Raw genomic sequence first — 23,463 nt, forward strand, 5'->3', positions numbered from 1 at the left:
CTGAGAGAGTCTTGTATTTAAGTATGATGAGGAAAAGACCAGTGGAAAGCTATGAGAGACCCGGTGAGCTTAGCTTGTCTTGACTATAGATCACATTTTATTATAAGGATGAACATCACAAAGTATGAAATATTCAAACATTATGTGCTTTTTACTCTAGAAAATATTAAGGGTTCGCACTGTAGCTAAGCTGTATTGTAGCTTGGCATAACAGATGCCATCTTGCACCCTGCATTTATCTAGTGCCCTGTATTTGGCCCAGGAAAATTAAAAAGCACTCAGGGTATAAGTTCCATGAGAAAAGCAAAAGGAGCTGTACCCAAAGAAAAAAAGTAACCTGCTAAAAAAAGAAGCAGGATACAGGTGTCAAATAAAAATTCATTTAAGATTCTAGCTAAATTGTTTCCAAACAGGATGTCTTTTGTGATTCTCTCTTTTAAAAATGCTTAACATCCCAGTTCAGGGCCACTTGTTTTGATTCTGAAATAGGAAAGGGGTCTTTATACAAGTGGTTCTGATCTCAGCTATTTAAATTCCAAATTTATTCTTTGGATGCTTGAATTACTATACTGTTGTTCACAAACTCACCTCAAGATGTGGAAAGATTTACTGACACAAGCAAACATCTGGATTAAATGTCAGTGCCCCTGAAATGAAAGAATAATAGTGAAAAGGAGGGAAGAAAATGAGAAACACCATGTGTTATGATGCCCACCTCTTTTCCACAGCTTTAAAGAGGCTGAAGCAGGCAAATGGCCATGTATTCAAGGTTAATCTAATCTACACAGTGAGAGTGAAAGGCCAGCCAGAACCACAAAGTAGGACTACATCTTTAAAAACAAAATATAATAATGAAAAATGTAGAAAACCAAGGGAGAGAGACTATTACAGGAAAACAAAAACAATAAAGTTGAATGAAAGCTGACCTAAATTGGCAATTATGGAATGATGTTGCCGAGGAAAGCTGGCCATGTAGTGGCATCTGTGCAGCAGTGACAAATACAGAGATAGAAATGGTGCCTATAGTGCTACAGCACAACAGGGACATCCTTCCACCAATAAATCTGCAATTTGCTAGAATGAAGAGGTCCAAAAGCTCATGGAAATCTTAAACTCAGAGGGAAGAAGTAGGTTCACACAATGGCTTTGGAACATGGCCATTAGCAGATATTTCATATTCAAATTGAAATAGGACAAATATAATCCTGCCCTGTTTGGGGTGAAATGCATCACATTGGTTGGCTCACAACATTGAGGAACGAAGGCACAAAACAAAAGATGTTCAAAATTTTTCTGGGAAAAAAGAGAGAATAGTCCTGGATTTTCAGGAATGTTTTCAGTGTTTAAATCACAGACCTATTGTCAGGGGTCATTTATACAGGAAAGTCACAATGTGGGTACAGTGTGGGTCTCAAACTACAATCAACCTATAAGCTTGTAGTGGCTTAACTAATATTATTCAAACTTGGAAGAAGTCACCCAGAAAAAACATGTTAAAAGAGCCAAGGGATTTTGTGGGAACAATAGTCCAGTTGTTCTGGTCATTGAGTATGGTAACGATGCCTCTCTGGACTTCCTGGAGGAGGTGGTGGTAACTGTAGTACATTTCAAGCTATTATTTTTCTCTTCAGGAAGCATGTAGACATGGTCACTACATCTTCACTTTCTGGCTTTCTTGAGTTTTGCCTCTAGCAGGGATTGTTGTGTTTAGGTTTTTATACTGACTCCTTTAAGGTTCCATTTCCTCTCTGATTGTATATCAATTCCTCTCTATTTTGGCCTTCTCTAGTAAAATAACAATACTATTTCAATGGATAAAGTAATGTTTATACATTTAATGAAATATTATTTAATGGGGGCCTGGGATTTAGCTCAGCAGGCAGAATCACCTGCCTGGGAAGTGCTAGGTTGTAAGTTTGACCCCTGGTACCTAAAAAAAAATGTGTTTTAAACTGCAATGAAAGAAAATAATTTTATTTGTGAACATGTAGATTAACAAGATTTTTAATTAAATATGTCAATGGCAAATTAAACAATGTTAATAGTCATATTTAGAATCTAAAGATGTTGTTCTGGGTATTGAGCTAAGTGGTCAAAGCACCTGCCTGGCAAGCACAAGGTCAGGAGTTCAATCCCTCGTACCAAAGAAAAATCTACAGTTGTCAACCGTGTAATGCTATAAGCACAACTATGAAAACTGATAATTGTTCATTAAAAAGCTCAATGTTTCTTTTGTCATCTATGAAGTACCTACAAATAACATGGTAACTACAGTGAGTAATAAACTGTGCACTATATCATTGCTATTGGCTGAGAGCTGCTTTTATTTTTCCCCCACATTGTTGAAAGATGAAAATGATTGGTGATGATAGAGAAATTGTGATAATGATTTTTTCAATTTTATGGGATATTTCACTACATCCATTAAGTACATTTTATTTGCTACAATTATGCTAAGTGAAATAAATAAATAATTCTTAATGTTACAGGCAGCTATGTTAGTTAGAAATATAGGCAGTCAGATAGTGATATAATGGAATGAAACTCCTGACCTATTGTGTCTGGTCGGAGTTTGTGTTCTATAAAATAGAAGAATGAATTTTAGGAACAATGGAGGTGAACAGCAGAATATAACTATTGAGAGAAAAAACTGTAATATTTTTGCTCTAGATAGGATATTACAGCAGTGGGAAGCAGGCCAGGGGACATTTTCCCTGAGCTCACTTACCCCTCCCTTAGGCAACTTATCTGTGGCATGAAAAGAGCCCCAATCAGCTACTGGCACATCAGCAATGCCACCTTTATGCACCACCCTAGTCAAACAGTAAATATAATCCCCCTCACCATGTATCCAGCAGAAAAAGGCAGACATCTAGTGGTCATGTGATCCACCTTCTGAGAATAAAGGCCATTTTTACTTTATATTCTCTCCTTTACCACAGTGAAAACACTAGCAGATAGCTTCTGTCTGAGAGAACAAGAGGGGTCATAAGTGGGTTGTCAAAGACTCTGTATCTTCTAGGGACTTTATACAATAAAATCATGGGGTGAGATGGGTTTAAGGTGGGGAAAATTGGGAACTCACAAGGCAGGTGCACAAAACTTTGGACAGAGCTATGTTTAGCCAATATAATTAATAGTTCAGGTAAAATCATTTACACCGCAGACAAATGGGGAAGCAAGGTCATAGAAAGCAGGCATTTTACAGAGCAGTAACGCTCCTCTATGGGACTGGGAGGGTGACTCCTGACTTAAGCAGGGTGACAGGGAACTATTTAGAAAATCAATTCTTAGGATGTGGATGCATTTGCTTGGTATTTTCTCTTGAGGCCTGTCTCATAACAGGAGGTATCTGTCTCCCCATAGCTGCAAGGTATGTGGGCTTCTGAGCTGGCCACATCTAGGACCTGATCCTGTCTCCCTGGCTTTATATTTCTAACTAACTCAGCTGCCTATGACATCAGGGCTTGTCCCTCAAAGAAGCCAAAAAATAAGTTCAGATTGCTTGCAGGATTGGAAGAGACAATCACCTCCTGCTGTGGGCCAAATCTCAAAACAAAAGGTAAATTAAATACAACCAAGTGCTAAGGATCAACAGTCCAAATAGTTCTCTGATCACCCTGAGGAACACAAGAGTCACCATCCCAACCCTCTACAAGAAGATTGTCTGTTCTTAAATCTGCCCACTTACTATGACTTGCTCTCCCAGTTGCTCCCAAGTTAATCAATTTTACCAGAGCAATTAACCTTATTGGTTGACCACGTTTCTACTCTGCCTTATGCTGAACTTTCAGATTCCCATTTTTCCCCTCCTCTGGACCAATCTAACCTCATGATTTCACTCTATACAAGTTCCTCAAAAAGACAAAGTCTTTGGCAACACACTGAGACCCTTCCTGTCTCTCAGACAGAAGCTTTCCTTCTCCCAATAAATATATTCCACTCTTAAACTCCATCATTCCTAAAATTCATTCTTCAATTTTAGAGAACACAAACTCATACCGGATATATAGTAGGTAAGGAGTTTCATTCCCCTATACCATTAACATGAGCCAAATTAACATGACTATACTTTTATAATGTCTGAAATTTGTTCGTTTTCCTGCAGTTTCAAGTGATTAATATAACTCACGATGATTATAATCCTGGCAATATCTCCAATTGTATACAACAATCATTATAAATGTAAAATAATTGCTTTGATTGTATTATTTAGCAAGACCTAGACTTTGCCATGGTACTAGGTTATATCTTACAAAAGAGAAGGTTCATCTATAATTGTTCAGAAATATTTCTACATTATTGGCTGCTTGAACAATTTTTAATTAGATAAACTGTATTTTCAGTTTCTAGAAGGCTTCTATTATATTATTGAAAGCTGTCTGTAGGCCTCTAGGAACTTGGCTATAATTTGATGCATAATTCTGTTTTGAAACTTGTATGAAGATTTATTTTTATCTTAGGATTAAAATTACTGCATTGACACTGATAGAGTGAAGCAACAGCCCATTGCATTAATTTCCATTGGATACTCGCGGCATAGATCATGTGAATTACTGAGGAGGTAAATTAGCTTCATATATAGACAAGAATCAGTACTGTTAGGATTTCATGGCCCAATAGAGAAGCAGAATGATAGGATTATTTCTAAAAGATGAAAAACATTTCCAAAAGATGAGAAATATAAAACAAAAAGAGGCCTTTATTCTGAGAACGTGGATAGAGATGACTGGCACCCCCCCCCCACTGCCGGAATCCAGTCATCTCTCTGGCAGACACGTGGGATGGGGGTATGTAAGTAGCCTGGATTTGGGGTGGAACCTAAGAAGGATTTTAGGGATGGAAAGGTAGCCCATTGGTCCTAGGTTTGGTGCCATATGTAAATTTCCAGGGGCTGAAAGATAACATCACAGGTAAATTCCTAGGGGCGGGGGAGATAGGGGCTTCTTGCTTTCCATTGAGGCTTTCCTGGCTACAGAGACCTGACTGGGCCAAAACCCTTTCACAGAATATAAGAAAAACTAGCAGTGTCCTTTCTATTTCAAGAATGTGGAGAGGAGCCTACAGCCACCAAGGGTTTGCCTTTTTTTTTCTGAAGGATTATGGGATTATAGGGTATATATGAAATTTGGTGGTGCTGGCACTGACATTGACATCATGTAAGGAGCTGATTGGAATTTTCTTTTGGCCCCTGGGAAAGGAATGAGGAAGTTGTATTCAAGGAAAAAAGAGGAAGTAGCCATATGGGTAAGCATCCCTGATTTGAACTTTCACCCTGATGAACTACCACCATGATGCCCTGTATTTTATTCTAGGGCAAAAGTCTTTAAAGTACATCCTTCAGGTTAAATTAAGAAATGAAAATAAAGAATTTTTGCTATGTGCCTTCTTCCATGGTTAGTGGCAAACAATTCACAAGAAAAGTTTTTAGTCATTTCCTTAATGCATTGTACAAGTAAACAAAACTACAGATCAGTTCACTTTCAGAAAACAGAAGCAGCACTAAAAGGCAGGGATAAAGCCCTTCAATGCAAATGTCCCTTAAGAGGTGAGATCAACATTTAAGAATACAATCATCTACTGATTTATCTGACTTAAAGAAAGAAAAATTTACACTGTTATTGCTAGAGAGTAATGAAACTCCAGGTCTACTATGTCTGGTATGAGTTTGAGTTCTCTGAAGTCAAAAAAATGAATTTTAGAAAAAACAGGAGTCAAGATAATATAATTATTGAGAGAAAGAAAGCTGTGTGAGAGAAAGCAAATGCGTCCTAACTGGGTTGGTAAAGACTGTCTTTTCCAAGGACTTTTAGAGTAAAATCATGTGGTGAGATTGGTTGAAGGTGGGGAAAACTGGGAACTCACAATGCAGATGGGCATAAGATGGGACAGAGCTATGGTAGCCAATAAGATAAATAGTTCAGGTAAAGTTGATTAAATTGGGGAAGAAAGGGGGAAGGGAGTCACATAGAAAGTAGGCATTCTTAGTCAGCAGTGAATCTTCCCTTAGGGGTTTGAGAGGGTAACTCCTTAGTTCATCAGGATGATAGGAACTATTTAGAATGTCAGTCTTTAGGATAAGGATAAATTTATTTGAATGGTGACTCCTGACTTCCTCAGAGGGCTAGGGAACTATTTAGAATATCAGTCCTTAGGATATGGATGAATTTGTTGATCTTCTGTCTTGAGGCTTAGCCCATAGCAGGGTTTGTCCATCTTCTCCATAGTTGCAAGGTATCTGGGTTTCTGGATGGGCTCCTCGGAGGACCTAGCCCTGTCTCATTGCTAATTATAATTAACTAACTCAGCTCCACATAACAGTATCTTTAGGAAAATTGAATACAGATGTCTTGCGCTCTGGGTGAGTGATCTGGGGATGACAGTGTGCAATGTATATACCAGTGTTGCCCCCTGATTCACATGTCTTGAAATTTAGTTTTCGTTTATTTTTTCTTTTTATCCTTGAAATGAAATGGATTTGGAAATGAAAAGCCTGAGGTAAGGCACTTTGGTACACATATTCCTCTGTGTAGCTGAGATCAACACTGTTGAAGACAACCAGCTACAGAAGTCTCTGACTACTGTCTATCATTTGGGATCCTCTCTCGCAGGAAGGAGAACCTTTCCCTGTTTATTTTGGACTCAGAAGGAGGAAAGTAGAGCAGCAGTCAATCAGTGATGAAGAGGCGGGCTATATGAAATGTCCAATCAGGCGAGCCGTGGCAGGAGGTCTCTTGGGTCTCTTCCAGTGTGTAGAAATTGTGTACCTGTTTGGAACACAAAACTGGGAGCAGAATGCTTGCTGGATCTCATTTACTGGTTTCAATGTCCTCTGGCCTGATTAGCAAAGAACCTGGGAGACCCTCTAAGCCACGGAATGGTGAGGCTTTGGATGGGAGCCCAAAAATATGGTGGAATTGGGAGAAGCCAGTTACAAATGGTGAGAAGCAGTTCTGGTGTGTGTAGACTCATTTAGTTAGCTTCAGCTCCTGAGGTCTTCTTAGCATTGGCCTTGGGTCATCCACTTTTACCCTTTTTTCTTCTACTGGGAGCAAGGATGATTCTGTGTCCCCAGAACCCTGAATTAACTATGATAGCAACAGACTGGAGTATCATCTTTGAAATTTTCTACTGCCCTGGCACCTCCACCATAGGGAGCAGAGGAAGGAGCTTGGGAAGCCCCTGACTCTGATGCATTTTGTAGCTGGACCAACAGTACTGAGCTTGGTCTCTGCTCTCATTCCAGGGATCAGCAATCTTGATGTTCTAAAGTTTATAAATGTATGTAATGCAGGGCCTCATATCCACAACGGCACTCCTTAAACTTGTACTTTTTGTATTAATAGGGATTGCCTAAATTTATGGTATGTTCTCGCATTTCCAACCCCATGACAGGTGTTGCCAAAGATTATGAAAATTCAGAGATGTGTAGTGATGTGCTTCAGTGGAGGAAGGCTTTCCAAACACCTGGTGAACTCCTGTGTATGATAAATAACAGTGCAAAGTATTTCTGAACATACTTTATGTGACACATGTGCTGATAGACTATATTTGTGAGAACAGCCATAGAAGTTTCAATTTTGAGAAAAATGAAGCAGATATAAAAGTGTCCTCAAGGGCAGGGTAAAGTGCGCTTGCTAAGGACAAATTCCAGAAAGGGCTGCCTGTTAAATTCTCACTGAAAAATGCCTAAATGTAGGAACATGCCTAAATTGCATGAACATAAACATGTGATATCCTTCTGAATGGAAAGAAATATGGGTGTCATCTCTGAATTAAGAGCTGCTTTAATAGCGTGGTTGATCATATACATTGTTTAAATATTGAAATGCTCTGTAATGGACTTTACTAATTCGTGTAAAGCGATGCCCTGAATTGAAATTGTGCAGGGATATCAATAGTTAAGGCATGAAGGGTTTTCTGCTTAGGGTGGATCAGAGGAGCATGGAAAGGATGTGGAAGTGATGAGCAGGACACAGTGTGCAAATAGCAGGACATAAAACAGAGAGGGTCTTCACTGAAATTCAGGTAGTTCTTAGGGTAAACATGAAATTAAAGTTGAATTATGATATCTTCCTTGAGGTGAATAACACCAGCTCTGGTAACAATCAGTATTCCACATCTCTGTCAACCAATGAATTCTTTGTTATTCACTTGAAATATAGTTTTTATTATCTCGAATTATGACTAAGTATCCTGAAGGTAAAATTTGAATTTTTTTTTGTACCAAGTATCGAACTCATGTTCTCAAGCTTGCAAGTTACGTTTTCAAGCTGCTAGCTAAATACCAAGCTCTGAAAGTGTTTTCTGTATATTATGGATAATATCAACCTTGTTCCTCAGAAAATGTTGAATATTGTGGAATTTTGCTATATTATATTGCTATAACTTTTTAAAGCAAACCAAAGGTGTCTTATGCAGTCACTTTTCAAGTTTCACATTGTCTGTGGGGTGTCTCAATCAGGGTTTCTCTATTTCAGGCAGCTGTGTAACTTAGGCTAGCCCCAAACTCAAGACAGTTCTCCTGCATCAGCCTCCCAAGATATATTTCTTATATCTGAATGGAAAGTGATCACTTGTTGACATTGAGGTATAATTTGAAGCTTGCACCTGGTTTCATTGTTTATACGTTTTTTACATACAGCAATTTTCCATGAACATTTGAGTTATTATTTATGTACCATATTTGATGTTATTTATGTTTTGTTCTATGAAACCAAATTCAAATATCAAACTGCTGCTTAAGTATATCAAGAACAAAGGACTCAGTGGCCTAATTGAGATTTGAATAGATATCATTGGTAGTACATCAAAGTGCTTGATGAGATATTTGTCTGGCTCTGTGCTTTATGCTGGTCCTGCAGGCTCTCACTATGAGCTCTGCTTTAGAGACAGTGCACAGCGACTCTTGCAGTGACTCAGCATAAGAATCAGTGCTCATATTTGGCTGTTACAGGTGAGTTGCAACATAGCATGGAATCGCTGTCTCAAAAAATGTATATACAAAAATTAATCCCCAAGATATGGAATTAAGATTTGAAGAAACCAGTCTCCATTCAGCTGTTTTGTTTGGTTTTATTTGTTTAGTTGAGCTTTGTTTTATTGAGGCAGGTTTTCTCTATGTATATCAGCTAGATTTGAACCCCTCATGGAGTGCAGAATTGCCCTAACCTCAAAGCAGCACTCCTGCCTCAGTGTCTTGAGTGCTGGGATTATAGATATGTGTGTTTTTACCCTAGAAAATATTGAGGCTTGTAACTTAGCTGTGTTGTAGCTTGGCATAGTAGATGGCATCTTGAGCTTTGAATTTAATTAGTGCCCTGTATTTCACTCAGAAAAATGGAAAATCACTCAGGGTACAAGTCCCAGGAGAAAAGCAAAATGAGCTGTACCCAAAGAAAAACATTGACCTGCTCAACAGAAGAAGCAGAATACAGCTGTCATCCAAAAATAATTATAAGATTCTAGCTAAATGATTTCCAACAGGATCTTTTTGTGATTCTGTCTTTTAAAATATCTGTAAATTTCCAGTTCAAAGCCCCTTGTTTAGATCTTGGAATGGTGGTGGGGTTTTTTTATACAAGTGGTCCTGAGACCAGCTAATGAAATTCTACATTTCTCAATTGGTTTGCTTGTCTTCCTATATTGTTGTTCACAAACTCAACTCAAGCTGCAGTAACCTTTACTGACACAAGCAAACACCAGGATTAAATGACAGTGGCACTGAAATGAAAGAATAATAGTGAAAAAGAGAGGAGAAAAAAGACAAATGCCATGTGTTATAATGCCCACCTCTTTTCCCTAGCAACAAAGAGGCTGAAACAGGAGAATGGCCATGTATTCAAAGACAGGCTAACCTACATAGTGAGTGCAAGGCTGGCCAGAACTCCAAAGTGAGTCTATGTCTTTAAATCAAAAAACTAAAATGAAAAAAAGTAAGCAACCAAGGTGACAGAAAGACTATTTAAAAAAAACAATAATAGAGCTGAGTGAAAGTTGACTTATGCAAAATGGGAATTATTGAATGATGATGCAGAGGAAGGAAGGCCATGTGGTGGCATCCAGGAGGCAGTGACAAACACAGACTTAGGAATGACACCTATTGTGCTACAGCACAACAGTGACCTCCTTCCTCCAATACATTTGCAGTTCACTAAATGGAGGACTTATACAAGCTTATGGAAATGTTAAACTCATGGCAAACAAGCAGCTTGAAATCCAGGCTTTGGAACATGGCCTTTAGAAGAATTTCATATTTAAATTGAAATAAGAAAAATATAATCCTGCACTGTTTGATGTCAAATGCACCAAGTTTAATGGCTCACCACATTGAGAAATGAAGCCACAAACCAAAACAAGTTCAAAAAATTTCTTAGAAAAAAAGAAAGAAGAATAGCCCTGAATTTTCTGTAGTGGTCTTCAGTGTTTTGGCCACAGACATATTGTCAGGGGACAGTTATACAGGAAAGTCCCAATGTGGGTACAGTGTGGGTCTCAGACTACAATCAACCTATAAGCTTATAGCTGCTTAATTAATATTATTCATCAGGGGAACAAGTCAGCCAGAAAAGGTATATGGAAAGAGCCAAGGCATTTTGTGGGAACAATAGTCCAGTTGTTCTAGTCATTGAGTATGGTAATTGAGGCCTATCAGGACTTCCTGGATCAGGTGGTGGAAAATGCACTACATTTCAAACTATTTTCTCTTCAGGAGCATGTAGAAATGGTCACTGCATCTTCACCTTCAGTTCTGGCTTTCTTCAGCTGTGCCTGTAGCAGTGATTGTTGTGTTTAGTTTTTTGCATTGACTCTTTGAGGTTCCAGTTCCTCTCTGTTTGTATATCAATTTCTCTACATTGACATCCTTTGCTAAAATCACAATACTATTTGAATGTATAAAGTGATGTTTGTACACTTAAAAATATTCATTAATACAGGCCAGGGATTTAAGCTCAGCAGGCAGAAACGTCTGCCTGGAAAGTGCTAGGTTGTAACTTTGATCACTGGTACCTATAAACAAAAGTAATTTAAACTGTAAGGAAAGAAAATCATTTCATTTGTGAAAATGTAGGTTTACAAAATTTATAACTAAATATGTCAATGGCAAATTAAACATTGTTAATAGTCATATTTAGTATCTAAAGTTGTTGGTTCTGGGGATTGAGTTCAGTGATACAAGGAGCTGCCCAGAGAGCACAAGGTCATGAGTTCAATCTCTCATACAAAAAAAAAAAATTCACAGTTGTCATTGCTGCAGTGCTATGAGCACATTTATTGAAACTGATACTTGTTAATTAATAGGCTTAATGTTTCCTTTGTGGTCTATGAAATACCTGCACATAACATGGCAATTACAGTAAATGATGTAGTGCCCCCTATAGGATTGCTGTTTTCTGAGTTGTTTTTATTTTTTGTTTTCCCACATACTTGGAAGTTGAAAATGTTGGCTGATGCTAGCTAGAACAAATGCGATAATCATTTTTTTTCAATTTAGTGATATATTTCCCTATATCCATTAAGAACATTTTATTTGCTACAATTACCCCAAGTCAAATTGATAAACAATTCTTAAAGTTACAGGCAGCTGAGTTAGTTAGAAATACAGGCAACCATACCGTGATAAAGTGGAATGAAATTCCTGAACTTCTATGTCTGGTATGAGTTTGTGTTCTCTAAAATGCAAGAATGAATTTTAGGAACAACAGAGTTGAAGAGCAGAATATATTTATTGAGAGATAGAAAGTGAAAGTATTTTGCTCTAAATAGGATATTTTGGAAGCGGGAGGAGGAAGCAGGGCACTTTTACCTTGAAGTCACTTTCCTCTCCCCTATTCAACCTACCTGTGGCCAGAAAATAATCTCAATGAGTTACTTGCAGATCAGCAATGCCACCTTTAATTAAGCACAACCCAAGTCAAAAACTATATGTATGGTGCCCACATATTTCCAGAAGAAAAAGCAAGACCCCCAGTGGTCATGGGGTTCTCCCCATATTCTTAGAATAAAGGCCACTTTGACTTTGTATTCTCTTCTTTACTACACCAAAAATCTTATCAGAAAACTTCTATCTGAGAAAAACAGGAGGGATTCTGAGCCTGTAGCAAAAGACTCTTGTCTTTTCTAGAGACCTTATAGAATAAAATCATGTGATGAAATAGCTTTAAAGTGGGTTAGATTACTGAGATTACTGAGGAGGTAAATTAGCACAGTAGAGAAGCAGAATATAAGAAATTTAAGACTAGCCATTTATTTAAAGAATGTGGAGAGAAGCCCACAGCCACCAAGGTTTTTTGTTTCCTGACTGACTATGGGGTTATGGGGTATATGTGACTTTTGAGTGGATGTGGTGCTTGGAGGGGACATTGATGTCATGCAAGGAGCTGATGGGAATTTTCTTTAGGCCCCTGGGAAAGAAAGAGGAAGTTGTATTCAAGGAGAAAAGAGGAAGTGGCCATATGAGTAAGCATCCCTGATTTCACCTTCTTCCACCTTGAACTACAACCATGAGGTCCTGTAATTGTTTGAAGGGCTAAGCTCTTTCAAGTACATCCTTTGGTTTGAATGAAGAAATCAAAACAAAGAATTTTTGCTATCTGTTTTCCTCCGTGGCTGTTGGTAACCCATTCATAAGAAATATTTTGAGTCAATTCCTTAATGCATTGTCAATACCATAACCAAAATTACAGATCAGTTCAGTTTCAGAAAAAGAAGCAGCACTTAAAGGCAGGGATAAAAGCCTTCAATGGAAGTATCCTTGGCATGGTGAGATCAACAATGTGTGATAAAAACTACTGGATTTCTCTGACTTCAAGAAAGAGAAAAGTATATACTGATATTGATATACTGGAATGAATATCCCGGTCTACTATGTCTGATATTAGGTTTTTGTCCTGTAAAGTCCAAGAATGAATTTTAGGAACAACAGAGATTAAGAGAAGAATATACTTATTGAGAGAAAAAAAGCTGCCTGAGAGAGAGAAGGTATCCTGAGCAGGTTGGCAAACACTGTCCATTCTAGGGACATTTATAGAGTAAAATCATGTGGTGAAGTGAGTTTAAGGTGGGGAAAACTAGGAACTCACAATTCAGATGGGCATAAGATGGGACAGAGTTATGGTAGCCAATAAGATTATAAGTTCAAGTAAAGCTGATTAAATTGGGAACAAAGGGGGAAGGGAGTCACATAGAAAGCAGGCATTCTTAGACAGCTGTGACTCTTCCCTTAGGGGTTTGGGAGGGTGACTCCTGAGTTCCTCAGGATGATAGGTACTATTTAGAATGTCAGTCTTTAGGATAAGGATACATTTCTTTGAATGGTGACTCCTGACTTCCTCAGAGTGCTAGGGAACTATTTAGAATATCAATCCTTAGGATATGGATGAATTTGCTTATCATTTGTCTTGAGCCTTGGCCCATAGCATGAGGTGTCAGTCTTCTCCATAGTTGCAAGGTATCTGGTCTCCTGCATGGGCTCCTTGGGGGATCTAGTCAAGTCTCATGCCAATAGTATTTAAATATCTCAGGTCCCTGTAACAGTACTGTTTGGAAAATTGATTACAGATGTCTTGTGCTCTGGGTGAATGATCTGGGGATGACAGTGTGCAATGTATATACCATTGTTGCCCCCTGATTGACATGTTTTGATTTTAATTTTAGTTGATATGTTCTTTTTTCCTTGAAATAAAATGGATTTACAAATTAAAAGCCTGAGGTAAAGCTCTTCAGTACAAACACTTCTCTGTCGAGCTGAGTTCACCACTGTAGAAGAATGACAGCTCCAGAAGTCTCTCCACTACAGTCTATCTTTTAGGATCCACTCTTGCAGTGAGGGGTTCCTTTCTCTGTTTATTCTTGACTCAGAAGGAGGGCAGTAGAGCAGGAGTCAATCAGTGATGAAGGTGCAGGCTGTATGAACTGTCCAATGAGGTGGGCCATTGCTGGCTGTGACTTCTGTCTGTTCTGGTGTCTCAGCATGAATTACCTGTTCTGGGTACAACAGTGGTAGCAAAATGCTTGCTGGATCTCATTTAGTACTTTTGATGTCCTGTGGCCTGATTAGCAAAGAACCTGAGAGATCGTGGATCCATGGAATAGTGAGGTTGTGGATAGGAGCCCAGAAACAGGATGGATTGGGTAAAACCAGTTACAAGTGTTTAGGAGTAGTTCTGGTGTCTGGAGCCGCAGGTATTTAGTTAGCTTAAGCTCCTGAGGTCCTCCAGCTTTGGCCATGGGTCATTCACTATCCCTTTTGCCTCTTGCCGTTGGCAAGGGTAATTTGGGGTCCCCAGAACCCTGGCTTCACTATGAAAGCAACAGACTCAAGTATCATCTTTGAAATTCACTGCTAGCCTGGTAAGTCCACCATCTTAGGCATTTGGAGGAGCTTGGGAAGACCCTGACTATGATGCTTTTGTAGCTTGTAGGGCAGTAATGAGCTATGTCTATGCTCTCTTTCCTCAGATTAGCAGATCTGGAATGTCCAGAGTTTATTAATGTATGTAATGCAGGGCCTCATAGCCACAATGGCTCAACTTAAACTTGGGCTTATTTGTATTTTTAGTGATCTCCTAAATTTATAGTATGTTCTCCTATTTCCATCCTCATGAAAGGTAGTGACAAAGGTCCTGAGAATTCAGAGATATGTAGTAGTGTGCCTCAGCGGAGAAAGGCTTCCCAAACACCTGGTGAACTCCTGTGTATTATACAGAACATTGCAAAATAATTTCTGAACACACTTAGTTATTTAGGTGTCACCCCTGCTCACAGAGTAGGTTTGTGAGAACAGCCATAGAGTTTTGAAGTCTGAGAAAAATGAAGCAAATATGAACGTGCTATCAAGGACAGGGTAAAAATTTGTGAAGGACAAATTCCAGAAAGGGCTACCTGTTAAAGTCTCATCGAAAATTGCCAAAATTTAGGCATTTGCATGGACATATACACATGATATCCTTCTGAATGGAAAGGAATAGGGGTGTCATCTCTGAATTAAGAGCTGATTTTTAGAAGCTTGGTTGTTAATAGTTTAAATATGGAAATTCTCTACAATGGACATATCTAAGTGGTGTAAATGAGAAGCCCTAAATAGAAATTTTGCAGTGATATCAATAGTTAGGCATGAAGTGTTTTCTGTTTGGATGAATCAGAGGAGTGTGGAAAAGATGTGGAAGTGACTGACAGGATGCAGGCAGCAAATAGCAGAACATACAACAGAGAGGGTCTTCACTGAAAGTTAGGTCGTTCTTAGAGTAAGTATGAAGTAAAGTTGGGTTCTGATTGCTTCACTGAGGTGATCAATACCAGCTCTGGCAACAATCTGTATTCCACATCCCTGTCAACCCATGATTTTTTTGTTCCATTGCAATTGAGATCTAATTTTGATTATCTCTAATTATGCCCCAGTGTCATGAAGGTGAAATTTTCAATTTTTTTGTACCAAGGATCGAACGCATGACCTATGATTTCCAGGCAGGCATTCATGCCACTGAGCTAAATACGCAACTATGAAAATATTTTCTGTGTAGTATGCAAGATATCCACATTGTTTCTCAGAAAGTATTGAATATTGTTGGAATTTTTCTGTATTGTATGGCTATAATTTTTAAAAAACAAACCCAAGGTGTCTTATGCAGTCTCTTTTTAAGTTTCACTTTGTTTGTTCAGTTTCTCAATCAGGGTTTGTCTATTTTAGGCGGCTGTGTAACTTAGGATAGCCCCAAATTCAAGGAAGAAATCCTTCACCAGCATCCCAAGATACATTTCTTATATTTGAATTGAAAGTGATCACTTGGTGACAGTGAGGTATAATTTACAGCTTGGGCCTGGTTTCATTTTATATACATATTTTTAAAATACAGCTATTTTCCACTAACACTTGAGTTATTATTTATATACCATATTTGATGTTATTTATGTTTTGTTCTATGAATCCAAATTCATGTTTCAAAATGCTGCTTAAGTATATTAAGAACAAAGTACTCATTGGCCTAAATGAGATTTGAACAGACATCATCTGTAGTCTACCAAAGTGATTGATGAGATTTTTTATTTAATTTTGAAATTGGTAAAATACAACAGAACAAGGCAGCATAAGGCCAACTAAGCTCATACAGTGAAATTGGTACACAACTTCACAACAGGTTACTGGGATAACAGTAATAGGTATCACAGTGTATTTTGTTATCTTTGTAATAGTTGTTCTTTAATCACATATATCAAAATGAGATGAAATACAGAACAATATAGAACTCATCAAAACAGAATATTGAATTGAGCAGTACCATTAATCAGAATAGAGTGAAACAATAATAAAAACATTTTCCTTCAAAGAGATAGTATAAGGAAGACCCCTTATTTGCTATGGTCTACTTCCCAGGAAACGCTCAGATTTCTGGTTCCCATTTGCTAATGGGGGGTAACAGGAGAAGAGGGGTAGGGTAGTGGGATGTTTGATTCTAGGCTGTGAATCAGTAGGTTCACTATTGCTTAGTAGGGAGACAGGCTGGTTGTTTGGATTCACAGCGTCCTAAGGTCCAACATATCACGGATCTCAGGAGCTGCTGCCTGTTCTCCCCCTGGAAGGGCCGCAGTCTGCCAGACTGCCACTGCTTACCAGGGAGAAGTGGTGCTTAATTGGCTTCATAGTGTTCTAAATTCCAGCATGGCATGGATCTCAGGAGCTGCTGCTGGTTTGCCCCTGGAAGGGCTGCAGTCCCCCAAACCACCACTGCTGACCAGGGAGGGGGTGGTTCTTACTTAGCTTCCCAGTCAATTGATGAGAAATTTATCTGCCTCTGTGCTTTGTGGTTGCTGGTCCTGTAGGCTTCTCACTGTGAGCTCTGTTTTAGAGGCAGTGCACAGGGAGTCTTGCCATGACGTATCACAAGAATCAGTGCTCCTATTTGGCTGATACATTAGCAGTGAGTTGCAATCTAGCATCAAATTTGCTGTCTTCAAAAATGTGTATAGATACAAAATTAATGACCAAGACATGGATTTAAATTTGAACAAATCAGTCTTCATTGAGCTTTTTTGTTTGGCTTTATTTGTTTAGTTTTGTTTTGTTTTATTGAGACAAGCTTTCCATATGTATATCAGCTGGATTTGAACACCCTATGGAGCCTAGAATTGCCCTGACCTCACTGATACCTTCCTGTCTCCGCCTTTTGAGTGCTGGGATTATAAATATGTGCCACCACACTTTGCTTTTGATTCAGATTTGTAGGAGAGAATTTAAGATATCCCAAACCTGGGGTCTCAACCTTCCTTTGAGAAGTATGTGTATGATCCTTTAGGACGCGGTGACCTTTGAGGATGTGGTTGTGAACTTCAGCAATGAGGAGTGGACTTTGCTGAGTCCATCCCAAAAGAACATCTACAGAGATGTGATGTGTGAAATCTTTAGGAACATGGCTGCAATAGGTAAGGATGAAAACTTTTTGGCACGCATGCTGTCAGAATATTGTTTGTTGCTCATTAGTGCTGTTTCGTTAAAAAGAATATGAAAATATTTTTAAAAATAGCTCAGACCTGGACACATTATATCATAAATCTAAACAAAATCTATTAATTTGTATGTATTACTCAACTGAGTCCTGGTATTTCTATGTCTACAATTCAGGAGGACTTGGGGATATCCAGGAAGCTGAAAAGGAAGGCAAAATTTACTGGAGATACTTAAGGTAATTGACACTCACAAGGAGAGGAATGTTCCTGAGTAATTAGTGACTCAGCAGAGAAATGACCACCAGAGAAATGAGGCACCATTCAATTTAATGTCAGTAATACTCTCCAAAGATGTATAAGCTAGTGTATATATGAGGGAATTAAATCATGAAAATGTATGACATTGCATATAGATGTGTACGAAAGGCATACTCTTTGAGTTATGACATTCTGCCTTCAGTTTTTCTACCCATATATACATGTGAATACAACACACTCATTATGTAACAATTGCTAAGATTGCAATAGAATTTGAAAGAAAACTGAGTGTTCATGTTTCCAAGCCATGCTCTAGACAATCAGCAATTCTGATTAATACTCTTAGTAGGCTGGTGGAATGTTAGTACACTCATTTTGAATATCAGTATACAGGTGTCTCTAGAAATTGATCCCCTCATACTTGTCCTGGATATTTTTAAAATCTCAAAATCCACATAAAATACTGATACATGCTTACTCATATACAAAGCAGATCAAGTTATAACAGATCAGGCCTTGAAGCGTATCTATCTATCACTGGATTTGTGGAGAAGAAAAATATTAATAGACTCTCTGTGATTGTGCATTCTTGTAAACCCAGCACACTAGGAATCAGATTTTGCAGAATGGCAAATTCAAGTTCAAACTTCCCAGCTTAATGATCAGTGAAAATCTCTTAAAATAGATTTTTTAAAAAGCTATAGATTTATGCTAATACCTGTTGTTCATTCCCAGCCCAGAAAAGAAAAATATGTGTTATATAATGTCAAAAAATATATAATATAATGTCATTTGCCATAAGAATTAGATGGGTCTTTCACCCATCAATTCAGTGAAATAGCTCAGCTATAAAACTTAAAATGTCACTGGGTTTCTTTTAGATGAGAAACTAAAATACAAAATGTGGAATGAAATGAAACAGAGTTGACAGAGAAAAGTAAGACTGGCCATATCGAAAAGGGAACAACAGGTTAAGGACAGAAGGGAGATTGTGATGGGAAAACATATGAAAATAATCTGCATGTGATACACGTATGTACCCATGTCCAAAGTGAAGCTATAGATTCTGCATTTCAAAGTACCAATTTTTAAGATTTCCAAATGTGTACCAGTCTTTTGGGAATGGTTGTTTTCAACATATGTTACAAGGCCATTCTGTTGCTTCATGGTCAGAATTTCTTAGCAGGCATTAAAAACAGAACTTGATATTAATGCAGTTATTAAACAGAGACCCATTTCACTGTGAATTTTTATTTTTTTAAATTTAATATAAGGAAAGATTAAGTAAGACAAAATAAGTAGAAATAATACTGCTTTCAATGTGAATATAAGCAGTAAGAAATCGCAAGATGATGATTACATATGCTGCTCATAGAAATAGTTATGAAATACAAAAGTGAAACATATGAAGTGGGGATTCAAACAGCGAGACTGCAAACAGTTTTGTTCAACTCTCCAAGAAAAGCTTAGTAATATGGTTATAAATCCTATATGTGATTTTTCTTTACAGAAATGACAAGCTAGGGAAATCCTATGGACATACATCTTGGAATCAGTGTAAAGAAGTATTCCTTTGTACTGCAGAAGGTAATGTGAATGTGAAAGAAACAGAAACACACCACATTATTCAGATCCATGAAAAATATTGCAGTGGAGAGAAATCCTATGTATGCAAGCAATGCGGGAAAGGTTTTACCACACATGGAATTTGTAAGAAACATGAAAGAATTCACAGAGGAGAGAGATCCTACATATGTAAGGAGTGTGAGAAAGCTTTTACAACACGTACATATTGTCAAGTACATGAAAGTCTTCACTCCAGAGAAAAACGTTATAAATATAAGCACTGTGAGAAAGCTTTCAGCACAGGTACTTATTGTGTAATCCATGAAAAACTTCACACTGGGCAGAAATCGCATATATGTAAGAAATGTGGGAAAGCTTTTAGCAGTAAAATTCATTTTCAAATACATGAAAATGTTCACACTGGAGAGAAACCCTATGTGTGTAAGCAATGTGGAAAAGGTTTCACCCAACTTGGACGTTGTAAGGAACATGAAAGAATTCACACTGGAGAGAAACCATATATGTGTCAGCAATGTGGAAAAGGATTCACCAGATCTGAACATTGTAAGCAACACGAAAGAATTCACACTGGAGAGAAACCATATGTATGTAAGCAATGTGGGAAAGCTTTTAACACACATGCAAGTTATAAGGTTCATGAAAGAATTCACACGAGAGAAACCCTATGTATGTAAGCAATGTGGGAAAGCTTTTAGAACACAGGGAGAATGTAAGAATCATGAAAGAATTCACACTGGAGAGAAACCCTATGTATGTAAGCAATGTGGGAAAGCTTTTACCACACCTGGACATTGTAAGGAACATGAAAGGATTCACACTGGAGAGAAACCATATTTATGTAAGCAATGTGGAAAAGGATTCACCAGATCTGAACATTGTAAGCAACACGAAAGAATTCACACTGGAGAGAAACCATATGTATGTAAGCAATGTGGGAAAGTTTTTAACACAAGTGCAAATTGTAAGGTTCATGAAAGAATTCACCCTGGAGAGAAACCATATTTATGTAAGCAATGTGGGAAAGCTTTTAAAACACAGGGAGATTGTAAGAAACATGAAAGTTCACATTCAATATAAAACCAGTGTATATAGGCATCATGAGAATGGTTTGAGCACATGTACATATTGCATAATGCATGAAAATCTTCACACTGGGCATAAAACTTACATATGTAAGGAATGTGGGAAAGGTTTCAGCAGAAATGCTCATTGTCCAATACATTATAAAATTTACATGATTGAAAAACCCTGTGTATGTGAAGAATGTGAAAAAGCTTTCACCACACATGGATTTTGTAAAATACATCAATGACTTCACACTGGTGAGAAAGCCTATGTACATAACAATGTGACAAAGCTTTTACTGCATATAGTCATTACAAAACACATGAAAGAATTCACACTGGGAAGAACCACTGGCTATGTAAGCAAGTGGAGACACTTTTAGCAGCCAGATTGTAAGTGAAATACATGAAAAAACTCACACAAGAGATAATTCCTATGTGCTATGTGAATACTCTCAGCATACTTGATCATTGTTACATATCTGAAAGAGCTCACTGGGCAAAGATGCCATGGGATTAACAATGTGAGAAATATGGCAATCCATGTTTCTTGTTAAATACATAGAAAAAGCATCACTGTTCAGACAGTTTAGATCTAAGTTTACTTTAAAAATCCCAAGGAGACCTGAAGAAATAATCAATACAGAAGTTTGATGTCACTATTTCTTCACAAATATTCCAGAAATGACAAATCTGAGGTGGATCTCTACTCAATTGCATATGTTTTATGATTTTCAGTTAATCACTGTACCTCTCTAGATTTTTTAAACTGTTTTTGTGCTTCAACATGGCATCTTGTAATTAAACATGCTAAACTGAAATGGGCTTTTTCACTTTCAAGTATGGATAGTGCCTATGTACTTAATATTTTGTCTTTAAAACTTAAATTTTATACTTTTTGGTGAATTGTAATGTTGTTTATTTAAAGAGAAAAATGTAGAAATAATACAGAATTTCAGAAAAAAAAACAATAAGAAATCACTAGTTGACTAGTATCATATTGTCATCTTAGAAGTAGTTGTTCAAGTTACAAATTTAAAGCATACAAAGTGATATTCCAATAATGACACTATCAACAGTTCACCTCAATGATCCCCCAAAAAGTTATTAATATGCCTATCTGTCCTACACAATTTTTTTTCTTAAAGAGGGTAAGATTAAACATGGCGAAACAGAGCAGAACAGTTCATAAGGAAACAAGTTAAGGAAACACAGATTTCAAAGCAAGTCCACTGGAATTGTTCACTGTCTATCTTACTGTCTCTAGTTTTCTTCCAAATAGTTGTTCCCATCCTCACACACAATGAACATATACTGAATATTATGGAACTAATCAAATAATTACAGGATGATGAGGCTTTTTCGATATTCAAGACTGATTTTGGGGAAGTTGATATTGACTACTATAATGTCTCTCATTCTCTTCATAGTAGCTGTCTTTATCTTTATGTATGCTGAAATGGAACATAAGAGACTAGACTAATATCACTCTGAACAGTGAATAATAGTATCCTGAGAAGGAGAAAGGTGAGGAATTGCCTAAAAAAAGAAGGCAGAGGACATTGTTAAAAGTGTATCAGGACTTAAAAGCTACAGTAGTCTTGTTGCTCTGTTTAGTTTAGTTATATTTTGTTCTGGTCTGTCTACTCATATTAGATTTGAGGGCACAGAGAGATAACCCAAAAATATCAGGTTATACCATGGTAATTATCCTTAATTTCCTATTAACTAAAACTGAATACCTATATTACTTACATTGTCTTCTATGACTGATCTTCTTTGAAGCTGGAATTTTTTCAATGTTATTTGGCCTTGACTGATTTTATTCACATTTGGTATGCTTGTTGGTATCAAGTTCAAGAGCAGAGGCAACTACTCTGAAGATGGAAAGATGTAAAAGATATCCATTGGTGTGCTGGGGATTTAGCTCAGTGGCTTAAGCACCTGCCTGGCAAGGGTGAGGTCATGAGTTTGATTTCCAGAGCCAAAAAAATAAATGAATAAAAGATATCCATTCCAGGTCTGATTTTTTTTAATTAAAGAGAAAAAAGAAAGTAAATAAAAAACAAAGCAATAAAAGGGTACAAGTAATACAGAATTTCAAGAAAAAATACAGTAAGAAATCACTAGTCAATAGGTTACATATTGTCATCTTAGAAACAGTTGTCCAAATTATAAAATTAAAGCATATAAAGTGGACATTCATACAGTGAGATTACAGAAAGTTCTGTTCAGTTATCCAACAAAAGCTCAGTAATATGGTTTTCCATCCTACACACTCAAGCATGCAGTTATATCCCTTAGACCACCTTCTTTTCCTCTCTTTTTTACAATAACAATTACACGTTTTGAGTTTTTTTACTCCCACAGTTCTTATTACATTTTTTTTGAAGAGAATAAATCCTAACATGACTAAATAAAACAGTCAGTTAGAACAGAAGGATGGGCATAGTACATGATGCAAAAATAGAATATCAGATGATCAAAAATGGTTACCATTGTGCCTCTTGCTATTTTTAAAAAGAGTTCCTATATCATCAGTTATAATAGAATTGATCAAAACAGTACAGAACAAGACCAATAAAACCTACACTGGAGACCTTGCAAGATTTCAAAAAAGATAATAGTCAAACTATAATGGGCATCATAATAAATCTTATTGCCTTCAAAGTGGTTGCCTATACCCTCAAACTTGATACTATCAAACAAAATAGAATATAGTAAAATCAGAACAAGATGTGGAGAGCAATACTGGGGTTCAAATCAGGTTAATAGGAAAACAAATATTTACTATAATATATCCCGCTATTTTTAAATTTAGTTTTCCCTTAATTGAAAAAAATAAAATAGTTTAATTTTTAAAAAAGGATGGAGATTGAGATAAAAGAGGACATTGTAATAGAACAACACTGGTCAGAATGGAACAATTTAAGCATAATTGTGTTTCACTCCCAGAAAATCTAACATAATAGTAACCATCATAGTGCCTCATTCCTTGAATTATTTGAGTATAACTTCGTATATGATAGCATCAAGCATATCAAAACAGTGTGAAGCCATTCAACAGAATGAAAGAATTACAGGGTATTTAGAACCAGTTAACAGAAAACGA

General features: G+C 37.3%; 1 protein-coding gene across 1 annotated transcript in view; it reads left to right on the forward strand.

Moving 5' to 3' along the window:
* LOC134474899 (zinc finger protein 239-like) overlaps positions 1 to 20,259 on the forward strand; it is a gene marked incomplete at its 3' end in the record, with an annotated part of 53,489 nt that extends 33,230 nt beyond the window's left edge. The window contains 2 exon segments of the mRNA XM_063243942.1: positions 19,547 to 19,939; positions 19,941 to 20,259. Coding sequence (XP_063100012.1) covers positions 19,547 to 19,939; positions 19,941 to 20,259 — 712 coding nt within the window.
* Positions 20,260 to 23,463: the final 3,204 nt, after the last annotated feature.

This window comes from Cavia porcellus, unplaced genomic scaffold, assembly GCF_034190915.1.
Source record: "Cavia porcellus strain 051 isolate PalLab524CR breed Dunkin Hartley unplaced genomic scaffold, mCavPor4.1 scaffold_42, whole genome shotgun sequence".
NCBI classification, from domain to species: Eukaryota; Metazoa; Chordata; class Mammalia; order Rodentia; family Caviidae; genus Cavia; species Cavia porcellus.